At 41.6% G+C, this 12,980-nt stretch overlaps 1 protein-coding gene across 2 annotated transcripts; it reads right to left on the reverse strand.

Annotated features, from left to right (window-relative positions):
• Window positions 1-3,980: 3,980 nt before the first annotated feature.
• On the reverse strand, window positions 3,981-8,613 carry LOC126631958 (eukaryotic translation initiation factor 3 subunit C-like). Of its 2 annotated transcripts, none has more exons than XM_050302173.1 (4): window positions 8,448-8,613; window positions 7,972-8,043; window positions 6,071-7,855; window positions 3,981-5,178 (listed from the first exon to the last, which is right to left on the reverse strand). In XM_050302173.1, exons 2-4 carry the CDS (start codon window positions 7,993-7,995, stop codon window positions 4,159-4,161), a joined length of 2,829 nt encoding a protein of 942 aa, XP_050158130.1. In that variant the 5' UTR covers window positions 7,996-8,043; window positions 8,448-8,613; the 3' UTR covers window positions 3,981-4,158. The 2 variants fall into 2 exon arrangements, with proteins under 2 accessions (XP_050158130.1, XP_050158131.1); XM_050302174.1 differs by having other exon boundaries at window positions 7,972-8,012; window positions 8,448-8,603.
• Window positions 8,614-12,980: the final 4,367 nt, after the last annotated feature.

Below are 12,980 nucleotides of genomic sequence, written 5' to 3' on the forward strand. Positions count from 1 at the left end.
TCTTCATCTGCTTGGCTGACAATATGTTAACAGCCGCTCATCCATCAATTAAAATTCTTTTGAAAGGTACACCTTCCAGATGAGCTGAAACGTATATAGGCTTCAGGTGGTTGGCCAACGAAATACTTGGGCGGCTGAACACCATTTTATCTGTGTAAATCCGTAGGGGACCACCTTTAGGTACTTTTGAGGATTCAACCTTGCCTGAGTCTTCCTCTGTAACTACCTCCACATTGACGTGAGCCATCATCGGCTCAGTTGTTAAATAATCACCTTCCATGGTAGCGGGCTGGTCAGGCCTGGCGCCAAACATGGCAGATAATACATACGTCATGTTGATGTGGAAGTTGCTGGGTTCGAGCAAGTCCTCCTTCTTGCTCCCAATGTGATCCATGAACTCGTCTAACCAGGCCATTGCATCGGCTGGTAGTAAGGGCTCTGGTATCCCTTCCTGTTGTGGTTGATTCATGTCTCCGTACAGCGCTTGCTTTGGAATTTCACCAAACGGATCCAAAGGCAAAAAGGTTGGTCTCCTCTCAGATGCAACAGTTTCCTCATGGGTGGGCCCTGGCCTCCAACCAGGTGTTGGCATCATAGTCAGATCTTCCTGAGCCCTTCTTAAGATCCTATACTTGCCAGGATGTTGGCTTTGTGGCACATGATTCCCCATACCCTCCGTCTTGCCGTTGGCCCTTTCTACTTCCTTCTTACTTCGCCAACGAAGCTGACTACTACTTCCAGATGTTGCCCTCTCTGGCTTTTGATTTTTTGAGGCTTCAGAGGTGATGGGGGTCATCAGGGAATTCATGTAGGCTTTGTGCTGCCTTTGAACCCTTCTGACCATGGATGCTCCCATTGGTCTGGTGGGCTACCCATCTTTTCCAACTACATACCATTTCCGCCCACGATATGCAAGAGTTGCTTTCTTAACAGGATTAGCTATCCCATCAGTTCTTCTGACTTCCTTCCCCTTTTGGCCATTTTGAAGCTGCTCTGTACTTCTTTGGAGTTTGGCTTCCATGTCATCTGCCTCGTCAGAAACTTCAAAGTTTCAAAACTCGTCAGAAACTTCATAGTTTCGAAATACTTCTGACAACGCCTTGGGTTGGGAATCACCTCCTAAACGTTGAAAAACGCTTCGGGAAGTATTTTTTCTTGTTGCCTGCTTAAGCCTTTCGCGGGCTTCTCTTTTAATTAACTCGTGATCAATAAGGACTCCAGCTGGGGGAATCTCGAGTTCACATTCACACTGGCATTTACTACACATAACCAGCCCTTTGATTATGGCAGCCTTTGGGTACTCGGATGGTTTGCCTATCCCTTCCGTAGGTCGTTTGGTTAGTTTCCCTTCTTCTTCTTCCCTTATAATTTTCCCTTTTCCTTTCTCTGCCCAGGTCATGTTGAGCATGTTTACCGGGGCTTTAGAAAAGGGCAACACAGGGTTGACTATGACTACCTCATCTGGTTGGGTAGTCCTGTGTCTTTCTCCTTTGGGAGGAGCCAAACCTGTCTCATTTCTAGAGCCTAGGGAGGCTTCACTCAGTCTCTGTAGCATTTGAAACAATGTATTCTGTAAATCTTCTGGCATGTTTATCTTTATCTTCAGATCAGGGGAATCCCACCGGACGTGCCAAAACTATGTTCGTCGCAGGAATCTCCTGGCGGACGAGCACACAGCTCCCCTGGGAGAATGGCGTCGGTTGAGGGTATCTGTCGTACTTCTGCTTTCTTCTCGGGCTCGCTCGGGCAAGCCTTTGTCGGGCAGATCTTGGTCGGGCAAGACACACTTCGGGCAAGGCTCGTCGGGCAGTTCTGAAAGAGAAGGACAGAGTTAATTTGAAAGGGTGCCTTTGTGGGGCCTTAGGTGTAGGCCTTAAGGCTCACAATCAAGATTAACTTTGTCGTGCTCAGGCGTGCCACTGCCATCTTCAGTATGGCAGATGTTGAATGGGTGTTAAGCTTTGATTGAATATGTATACGCCCGAGAAACCAAGTTAGATATAACAGGTGCCTTTGTGGGGCCTTAGGTATAGGCCTTGAGGCTTCCTGTCAAACTAAACCAGCGCTTGGATGTATCATATTTGGTCTTTTATGGTTGCCAGAGTCTTATCACTATTATACCTTTGATTATCTGAATCCAAGAGGTAGGACGAACCCAAATGAGTGCCTTTGTAGGGCCTTAGGTATAGGCCTTAAGGCTTCCCATCAGAGTTAATCCTTATACTCGGACCAACTAGACCGCAACATGAAATGAAGCTAAATAGATGCCTTCGTGGGGCCTTAGGTGTAGGCCTTGAGGCTTTCTATCAGAATTCACTCCATGCTTAAGCCTTTTCTACGAATCAAGATATAATAGCAACAAAACGGAGAAATAGATTGATTACTTGCGCCCCAAGTAACTTCGGACTTCTCGCTTATCAAGGATTGTCGTGGATGGGTTGAGTCCACATAGAGTTCTTTTTTTATGCCTTGAGGCCAAGGACTTTTAAACTGATCTTTAAATTACATGCCCGCCGGGCTTAAGACTTAGATCTGATTTGAACTCTGACGCGATTCAGATCGGATTCAAGTGCTGAAGACTCATTTTCATTATGACTTTGCTAGAAATAACTTGTATATAACTGGGAATATATAACATGTTATTGTGCTTTTAAAAGAAAGAAAAGACAAAGACAGAGCAAAGATAGTCGGGTAAGTTTGAACCTTATCGGCCAAGGCTGAACTTCTTACAAAATCTATCTTTGTGGCTCTGTCAGAGGTCTGAAAGCTTTTAGAGGGGTTGACGGGGGAGAAGAGGATACAAAATGAATCGATACCACCATGAACAAGGTAGCAGAGCTATTACAGGGGTTTGGGAAGGTTTATCCCGAATGGGATGAAGGCTTGTGCTGACTACAGCTTCGTTGAAGGCAAATCTGGCTTGAGCAGAGTTTTGGCTTTTGTTTGTTTGTTTGAGTGTCCCTAATTCTGTCTTCTCTTCCTCCTTTTATAGACGACTTCAGCTTGGGTTCCTGTAGCAATAGCGGTGCCCGAATGCGGTTTGGTGATGACTCACTAGCTTTTTTACATGAATGCCACCAATAAAGTACTTTATTGGGCTGTGTAGTGACTGAATAGCCTACCCCCTGTGGTCTTTGAGCAGGTAAGCAGGTGGCCTTTGTAACTTGTGCCCAGCCGAAAGCCTCTTTCCTGCCTCCTAAGTTTTCCTCTGGGCCTTGGGTTTGGGCCGACTTTCTCTCTGGCCCAAAGTTCAGATTTTATCCCAAACAATACTTTTCGTTAACAGAATACGTCAGCACCGTTAAATGTTCATACAACGGGTGTGGGCACAATTCATATAGGTTAGGTTTTGATCTAAGGGAAAGTTAAAAAATAACAATCTTAAACTGCAATAAAGAGTTTATAGTTCAAGTGATAAACAGCATTCAACACAACAATTGCTCATCTCACCATGTTGGAACCCAATTCGGGTCAACGTTCAAGAAAGCTGTTTGACAAACCAAGAAAGAGATCATTTCTGAATCTCTTCCACCAAGGCCACTGGATCAAGTGATTCGGACCTTTAAAATTTTATCCGACGGCCCACCTGTTTTGACCCCTTAAAAGCTATAATAATTCTTTACCGTTGGATAAAATTTCAAAGGCTTGGATCACTTGATCCGATGGTCTTGGTGAAAGAGATCCGGAAATGATCTCTTTCCGACAAACCAAGCGTCAGTAAGCAACCCAGAAAAACGATTGGCCCATGAAGTACATAAAAATTGACGCATCAAAACCAGATGCCAAATAACGTCACGTCGACGTCGTCGAGGTAAAACAGTCAATAAAACAGCACATTACTTCGTCTCTCTTCCGAGTATAGTCTGCCCTTCGATCTATATTCTTCTTCCAAGCAAACATCCTAAACCGTGAGGAACTTGAAGCGGTAAAATGTGATTTATCCAATATAAAAATATGCATTAGCAGGCAAATTACTAAACAAAAACAAAGAAAAACCTTGCATGCTTTGATAACCATGGTGTTTTAGCATACAAAACCCCACGTCTCAAAGTTTATAGGTCCAAAATTTAAGCCTCTAAATATGAAAATCCAAACGATCAAAGACTAGGTTTAGAAAGGGATAGCTTAATCGAGAACAAAAACAAAACAGAAAGCACTCTAATCAAAATGCTGCTGAATAACTATGCTTCTTTTGTAGATGTTTAAGCGCGAAGCCCCTTGTTTAGACTGACCATGCGACTTGGAAGTATCCTGAGAACCCCTGGCGGACCTCCCTGATCCCGCATATGCACCATCTTGATAACGGGTGTTTTGCCCTGTCCCTCTGTATTGACCTGTGCGGTCCCTATTATAGCCACCTCCAGCATTTTGGTTGAATTGTCTCCCTCCAGTGTTGTATCCTGTGCGCCCAGCACCACCACCTTGCCTTTGATTGAAGGACATGTTATCTTGCCATCTACCGCCACTCCCAGCAACTGATCCAGCACCATAGTCCTGGTTGTCTCTGCGCCTTTGAGGTAGATCTAATCCACCACCGCCACCAATTCTTGCTTCCGTTGCCCTTTCATTACTTTCTGCAAGGATTGACAGCTTCTCAGTCAACTGGAACGCTAGCGCCTGCAGCCTAGTCTGCTCAATGTCATGGAAAACAATGCAACGTGTTGGCTGGTCCCAACTGGCAAGGAGCTCTTCGTTGATCATCATCTTGCTAACAATGCTGTGTGTCTGGGCCTCTGTAAGGTCAAACAACATGCTGAGTTGTTCCAAGCTCAGAGTCTTGTAGGATGAGGAGAAGGTAAAAAGATAGGTCCTGAGAGCTTCTTCCTTGATCTTAGCCTTGAGCATCTCAAGGACATGCTCACGGTTCCTCAGGAGCTTCCAAATATCAAGAGAATTGATGACATCAATGGCCTTCTGGAAGTCACCTTTGCCAAGGGCTCTGGAAGCTGCCATTACGTGGTCCCTAACATTTTCTGGAGGACCAGTGAATGTTTGCTTCTCACTGACCTCAAGCAACCGTCGGAACGTCTTGCTGACCAGTCTGCGCTTCGCATCATGGGTGTTAGCTGCCATATTAGGCACTTCCAGGAGCATGGCACATATCAAATGCACTGCCTCCAGGAGTTCAGGGTTGATATGCATATGGTAAGGCATTTGTCGTCTCCTCTCCAGCCTTTCCTGAAAATGGAAAAATAAATAAAACAATTATATAGAATCAAGGCATTCTATCAAAGTATACTCAGAGCAGTACTATTTTAGAGTCTGGTTACAACAATTTCCCATGACATGTGGCTACACCATACTCTATTACAAGTTTCAGCTTTTCCGAATGAGAATCATCTGTTGTTCCTACCTAATTTACTCAAGTGATCATTTTGTTCTATCAATTAGGCAAACAGCGCACCTGCAGCAATTTCAGAGTAGTAATACAGGGCCAAAAATAAAATGAATTTAATAACTCCACAGAATCAGTATCTTTGGCGAAAAACCATCTAGATAAGCAATAAGAATGTTAAGAGGAAAGATTTTGACATCTTAAATATTCACAAACATCTTAAATGATTTAATAATATAAATCTAACAAATCCTAGTTTAAACTTTCGACATATTATTGCAACGTGCAGGTATAAATTTAAAGCATATAATATGCTTGTCAGGACTTTATCGAATTCACAAAAAAAAGTTTTTACAGATAATGTAATTCTTAAATAATAAATCATTTCAGCACTGTTATAAAGGAAAGATTTCATGCAAGTTTTATTTGGTTATTGAAACCAACAGCTAGTTCTGAAAAAAGACACTAAAGTTTTAAACTTGTGGATTTTTCTTTTTGCGAACAAAACAATGACTTCAAATAATATAGAAGAATGATGCTATATGACCCTGCTCTTCCCCAATTTTTCCCCCAATTCTCACATAGGGTTGGTCCCACTATATTATGGGATCTTGCTCCCTGTGAGGGACTTTGGAAGAAGAAATTCTCGGGATACGAGTTGGGTGGCTATGCACAAGTAAAGCGATAACAAAAAGATCAAGAACATGGAAAAATATGACACAGGCACTTGCGCACCTGTTCGGGAGTTTTCTCGTGATATCTACTTTGTGAGACACCTTGGGCAAGCAACTCTTTCACTCTTCCACCAGAATACAGTTCAGAAAGGCAGCTATGCGCTTCAGTAATTAATCCATTACGAAATGCACACAGACCAAGTTGGGCCATGGCCCTGTTATAAAGTATCTGGGTTGAAATGTCCATCTGCTGAACATTATCTTGCAGGTGACTCATAAGCAGCAAGTCACGGGAGGTGGAAAACTGATCCAGTAGAGCATGGTGGTAAATATCACAAAGCATTGCTCGAGCTTTAGTCCTCTCATCTCCATACTTGTATATGAGGGAAACCAATATATCCATCATCGTCCTGCTACTCTCAGAGAAGGTGGGTTTTCGAGGAACGAGCTCGGGAACTACAATAAATGAAGATGGAGCACGACTTTCCTCAGCAGCTTTAGGTTCTTCACCATTATCACTATCTCCTGTATGGTCAGCCAATTTTCGCATGGCATCATAAACTTCTTGTGGTTTGTAATAAATAAGTTCGACCCGCCTTAGGGCTACCTTCGCAGCGGCTTTGTAATTTCCAACCTGTTCTAAATACTCTTGAACATTTTGAGCTAGAACCAAAAACATAGGTTCATCCCTGAGTCTTTCAATGTACTCACGAGTGTGGGGATCAATGCATTGCAAGCTCTTGAAGAATTCAGTATCTATCCTTTCCAAGAAGGCCACCAAGTTTCCCCAAACCCTAATTGTCCCATCATGATCTGGTCCCTTCTGGGATTCATTTTCATCAGGCTCTACCATGTCATCCACTGCAATATTAGGATACTTCACAAGAATATCAAGTATAACTTGCATATTCTGCACACACTTCTTCCACACATTTATAGGCATGTGCCCGTTGAGGCCAGGATTCACATCAAACTGAGCAGAAACAACACTGAAAAATATCTCCAGCTTCTGTGCAGGGGTCTTAGCAACCTTTGTCAAGAACGTAAGCTGCTCGACCTGCTCAAACCTTCCAGTTCCCTTCCTGCCTCGAGCAGCCACAACCTCTTTAAATTTCTTGTTAACACTATCCCATGTGATCTCACTAGGGTCCTTACTAAATTGCTTATCCATGAGCTTATCTTTCTTACTCATCTTCTTCTGCCAACCTTCTTCAGTTGGCTCGTCCTCTTCTGGGTCGTCCTCATCCGGTCCTTCGTTATCTGAAGACACAATATCATTAGGATCAATTACAGAATCTGTTCCATCACTATCATCCGATTCCTCTTCTGGAGGCTTATCATCTTCACTCTGCTCAGGATTCTCCCTATATTTATTAATCAAGTCCTCATATTGCTTATTGTTCTTCTTCAGTTTCTGTTTCATTGAGTTCAAGGCCTTGGCATTGCTACTACTCATCTTCTTCTTAGCATCTTTGTTTGCTAAAGCCTGAGCCAGAAAGTCTTCCAACAATACAAGAGCTTTTATGTAAAGAGTAGGTACTTTTACAGCCTCGGTAACACGCATGACCTTCTCAAGCTGCTTATTTATCTTGTCAAAGCTCTCCTGCAAGCTAACCCAGTCATTGATATTCATGGCATTCTTCATTTGATGAACAGTAGCAGACAATTCATCAAAACGCTTGTCCTTCGCTGATCTAACAACTCGCTTCTGGTCATCAGAATCTTCGCTATCACTTGCATTAACCTGAAGGTAAGGGTTTAGGCCTGGTTCAGTGGTAGTCTCACCACCTGTAGGTTCAACCTCCTCCTCATAGTCGCTCTCCTCGTCCTCAGAATCGCTCCCAGGCTAAATTAACACAAAATAACAAATTAGGAAACACTATCTCAAGATTTAACAGAAACACACAAGCCAGAAGTATTTATAAACAAAACCCTAATCATATCACAAATTAAAGTAAATACCTGGGTCCAAAATCGAGATGCCATCCTTTCGTACAAGAAAACTGCAACAAGTCAAAGAAAAATCACAAGAATCTGCATTCAAAACATACACAAAAAGATCTTATCGTAAGAGAACTAACAGAATAGGCAAAAATTAAAATACCCAATTTCACAACATAAACATACAAAAAAAAATTCTGGTCATGAAAAAAATAAAATCTATGTTTGGTTTCCGAGAAACGGTAAGAAAATTCAGCCAAGAGCTCGTCTTCCTGTTCGTCAGAAAATCAGCATGAAACATATTCTCCGATTCAAAACTCTTTCACAGACTATATAAGGCTTGCAACAAAACCCTAAGCGAAAGCGAGAAAATTTACAAAATTGGCTACAGATGAACAAATAGATATCAGATTCGATTCAATTTGTGATGAAACTCTGCAGAAAACGAATCGAAACATACACATATGAAGAGAGAGAGAGAGGAGATAAGGACTTACAGTGTTCAAACGAAGCTTTGCGGAAGATTTGGGGGCAGAGCTTCAATGGCAGAGAAGGTGAGAGGAAATCTCAGAGAGGTCCGGTTGCGGCTTGAAGGAGAGTTTTTAACTGTTGCTCTGTTGGGGAGAAAGAGAGTCAATATTAGGGCTGATTCACTCACACTCGTACGTTTATATTTTTCTTTTTGGGCCGGGCCGATGTTATTAGTTCTTCAAAGTCCAGACCCAACAATTTTTTTGCAGTTTTTATTTTTTTTTAACAAACGATATTATTGGGAAGGGGATGTGATTAGCCTGACAATAGTCTAGCAATAATGCGGTTCAAATTCACCTTTGGCGAGAATCGAACTTAACACCTCTCACTTTGTGACAAATCCTTTTTTTTTTTAGAAATAAAAAATAAAAAAGTGTTGTAAGCCTATTTGATTGAACTAATCTAAGAGATTAGAGAGAGGGGGCCGGCGGTATTGAGAAAGAAGAGAGAGTGATTTAATTGTGAGGTATGTTTGTATCACCCCATTGTGCCTTTATTTATAGTAGTAGGATAGGCAAAAACCTTACCCTTTTAAGATTACAACTCTTAATAAGTAATCAACTTCTAATATGAATATAAGAGATATTCCTAGATCTACTAGGATTTACAAAATCACATTCATATTCTAAATATGACAACAACACTTCCCCTTGAGTGTGTAAATACTCAACAAACCATCGCATCAGATCTTCAGCAAATAAGGTAGAATAGTTGATAAAATCATCAGAACAACGGGTGAACGCGAGTCTCAAATTTAAAGACAGTATTCATCAGTAGCAAAACTCACAAAACCTTGCTATGGTAAAACCCAAGGCATGGGGAAAAACCCATAGGCTAAGGAGAAAAGTGAGAAGTATGCATAATGTCTAAAACAAACGTCAAATAGGACGAAAGTAGTGAACTCAACGGCGTATGATCATCTCAAGATGAGTGCCTCATTAATAGGTAACAAAAACCCAGTGGGAAAAATGATCCTAATCATAGGAAAAAAAAGTACATTAAGATCAAGTGAGTATGCTTCTGGATACTCCCCATGAGTTAGACATAACTTCAAAATAAGAGAACTACAAACAATTCAACTCAGATAATTTACGCATACAGATTCCTTGGACGAGCTTCTAAAAAGTAGACTTGGGGGCCAGGTTGTCTTGGGAACGGATTTGCTTGACTTTAATATTCTGATGTTGTTGCTACTGGCGTGAGTCAAAGAACTTCGGCACTACATGTTTGGTGTTGTCTCTCTTGATGTATCCCTTCTTTAACTGCTCGATACATGCTGCATTGTCTTCAAAAATCATCACAGGAAGGTAAATGACGGAAGTAAGACCATTAGTGCTTTGAATATGTTCCATAACTGCTCTCAACCAACAGCATTTACGCGATGCTTTATGCAGGGCGAGAATCTTAGCATGGGTCGAAGAAGTCGCAACTAGCGTTTGCTTGGTAGACCTCCAAGATATAGTGGTGCTTCCAACGGTAAAGACATAACCCGTTTGAGAACGTGCCCTATATGGGTTAGACAGATATACAGCATCTGCGTAACCAACAAGGTGGGAATCAATTCGAGAACCATAAGGGGCGGCAACACTTGAAGATTCGTAGGTATAGAATAAGCCCAAATCTGTCGTACCCTTGAGGTAGCGAAAAATGTCTTTAACACCATTACAGTGCCTGCATGTGGGTGCATTGATGTATCTAGCCAAAAGATTAACAGCAAAAAAGATGTCGGGTCTAATGCATTGAGCCAAGTAAAATAAAGCCTCAATTGCACTTAGGTAAGGAACTTTGGGTTCCAAAATCTCTTCTTCATCCTCTTTAGAACGGAAGGGATCTTGTGTAGCATCTAGAGTCCGAACAACCATAAGTGTACTCGAAGGCTTCACTTTATCCTCATTAAAACGTCGCAACACCTTTTGGGTGTAGTTCGAGTGATGTACTAGGATTCCATTGGAACAATGCTCGATCTCCAAGCTGAGGCAATATCGAGTTTTCCCAAGATCTTTCATCTCAAATTCTAATTTTAAGTGCGTAGCAATTTCCTCAAGCTATGCAGGAGTTCCAATGAGGTTCATGTTGTCGACATAAACTGCAACGATTGCAAATTCAGAATATGACTTATTTATTAACACACATGGGCATAATTCATTGTTCACATAACCCTGACTTGTCAAATATTCACTCAAACGGTTATACCACATCCGTTCATATTGTTTCAATCGGTAAAGTGACATCCTCAACCTAATTGAGAGAGTGTTATGTGGTCTAGAACTATTTGAACCAGTCAATGGAAATCCTTCTAGAACTTTCATATAGATTTTCGTATCTAGATCCCCACAGAGATACGCAGTTACCATGTCCATAAGCTACATATTCAGTTTTTCAGAAACTATCAAACTGATTAGGTATCAGAACATTATAACGTCCATCAATTGTGTGCTTTGTATCGCACTATTTCATTCTTCTCATTACGCTTCCTCACGAAAACCCACTTGTAGCCAACGTGCATCACGCATGGTGGTGTAAGAACAATAGGTCCAAACACTTTACGTTTCGCGAGCGAATCGAGTTCGACTTGGATTACTTGTTTCCAGCTTGACCAATTTGTTCTACGTTGGCATTCATTAACGGAACGTGGTTCAATGTCATTGCTAAGCATGATGTTAGTAGCTACTGTGTACGCAAATGCATAGTCGATGATCATTTCATTCCTATTCCAAACTTCATCCAATACTGTGTAATAGACCAAAATTTTGCGATTCTCGGGAGGTCGGTTTGTCTCGTCTAAGACATCATCGTAATCTAGAATAACCTTATGCGTTGGAACGGATAAGTGAGCGATGGTCAGATTCAAATTAGGGTCACTAGTTGGTGCTATTTTCCTTTTCCGGGGTTATGAATCTTTGAACCAAGGGGTCTGCCACGCTTCAGGGTCGGAGCAGATGATTAGCTAGCCGCCAATGTACTGTGCCGCGTGGAAGGTGCGGCCTCCCTACCTTCAGGGATGGTTCGACCTTCCTAGGTGAGTTATTGACGTACGTGAGGTACATATATCCTTGTAGGTGCATTTACAGCGGGTATATGTGATCTTGTCACCTTAGCTAAATCATTAAAAGCATGTGGCATGCTCTAAGCAACACTCTGAAGATCTATAATTTGTCACACCTCAGTTTCAAACTAGGCAGTGCATGGATCTAAATGAGACATAGTGGGAGCATACCATGACAATTTGCGACGTTCTCCAGGAACGTTAGCATGCTTATCTCCCCCAACGACGGGAAAACTGTCTCATCAAAATGACAATCCGCAAAACATGCGGTAAAGAGATCTCCTGTCAAGGGTTCCAAATAGCGAACAATTGATGGTGAATCATAATCGACGTGCAATAATTGTCAAAAGTATGTGACGTAAACTCTCCAGCGTTATCCAGTCGAATCGACTTAATCAGATAATCAGGGTGGTGAGCCCTTAGCTTAATGATTTGTTCTAGGAGTTTAGCAAATGCAGTGTTGCGTGTGGATAACAGGCAAACATGTGACCATCGTGTTGATGCATCAACCAACACGATAAAATATCTAAATAGTCTGTATGTTGGTTGGATAGGTCCACAATTATCTCCTTGAATCATCTGAAGAAACTTAGGGGGGTTGTGAATGATCTTTGTAATTGAGGGTTGAGTATTCAACTTCCTTAAAGAACACGCTTTGCATGGCAAGAATCCAACATAAGGAGGTAATTGATGCCCATGTGATGATTTGAGGATACGGCGCATCATTTCACATCCAGGATGTCCCAAACGGTCATGCCAAATCAACAAAGTGTTCTGGAACTTAGGCATAGGGCCAGCCACATGATGGGCTTCTATGCCACGAATAGTTGTGATGTACAACCCACTTGGGAAACGTTCCAACTTCTCGTGAATACGCTTCTGGCCATATTCCTACGAAATGATACAAAGAAATTTAGAACCATTATCTTCAGTGGTTTTAATATGATATTGATTATCTTGAATATCTCTAAAACTTAGCAACGTTCTTCTAGAACGTGAAGAATAAAGTGTCTCATCAATGGTTAAGACTGTACCTTTAAACAACATGATACGTGCTTTTCCGTATCTTTCAATCAAGTTGGATGGGCCTAAGAGAGTTGTCAGAGGTGCTTTCTTGGGTATTAAGTTAGTAAATAGTGTCGCTCATGCAAGATGGTGTGCATGGTAGCACTATCAGTCAAACAACTAACTTCCCTACTAGACATACGTAGAAATAAATTGATTGAATTGGTCACATGCATAAATATAATTCCATTTCATTCAATTAAGCAATTCGATGAATAATATCCATCAAATAACAATTCATAATTCAAAACAAACCAAAACCAAACAAATTATTCCAAAGACTTAGAACAATTGTTCAAAATTAAATCATAAACCAAGAAAATAGAGGAGAGGGGCCGGCCACTCCTAGTGGCTGAACCCTAGGGGTAAACACCCTAAAAACATGTCT

This window comes from Malus sylvestris, chromosome 8, assembly GCF_916048215.2.
Source record: "Malus sylvestris chromosome 8, drMalSylv7.2, whole genome shotgun sequence".
In the NCBI taxonomy this organism is placed as follows: domain Eukaryota; kingdom Viridiplantae; phylum Streptophyta; class Magnoliopsida; order Rosales; family Rosaceae; genus Malus; species Malus sylvestris.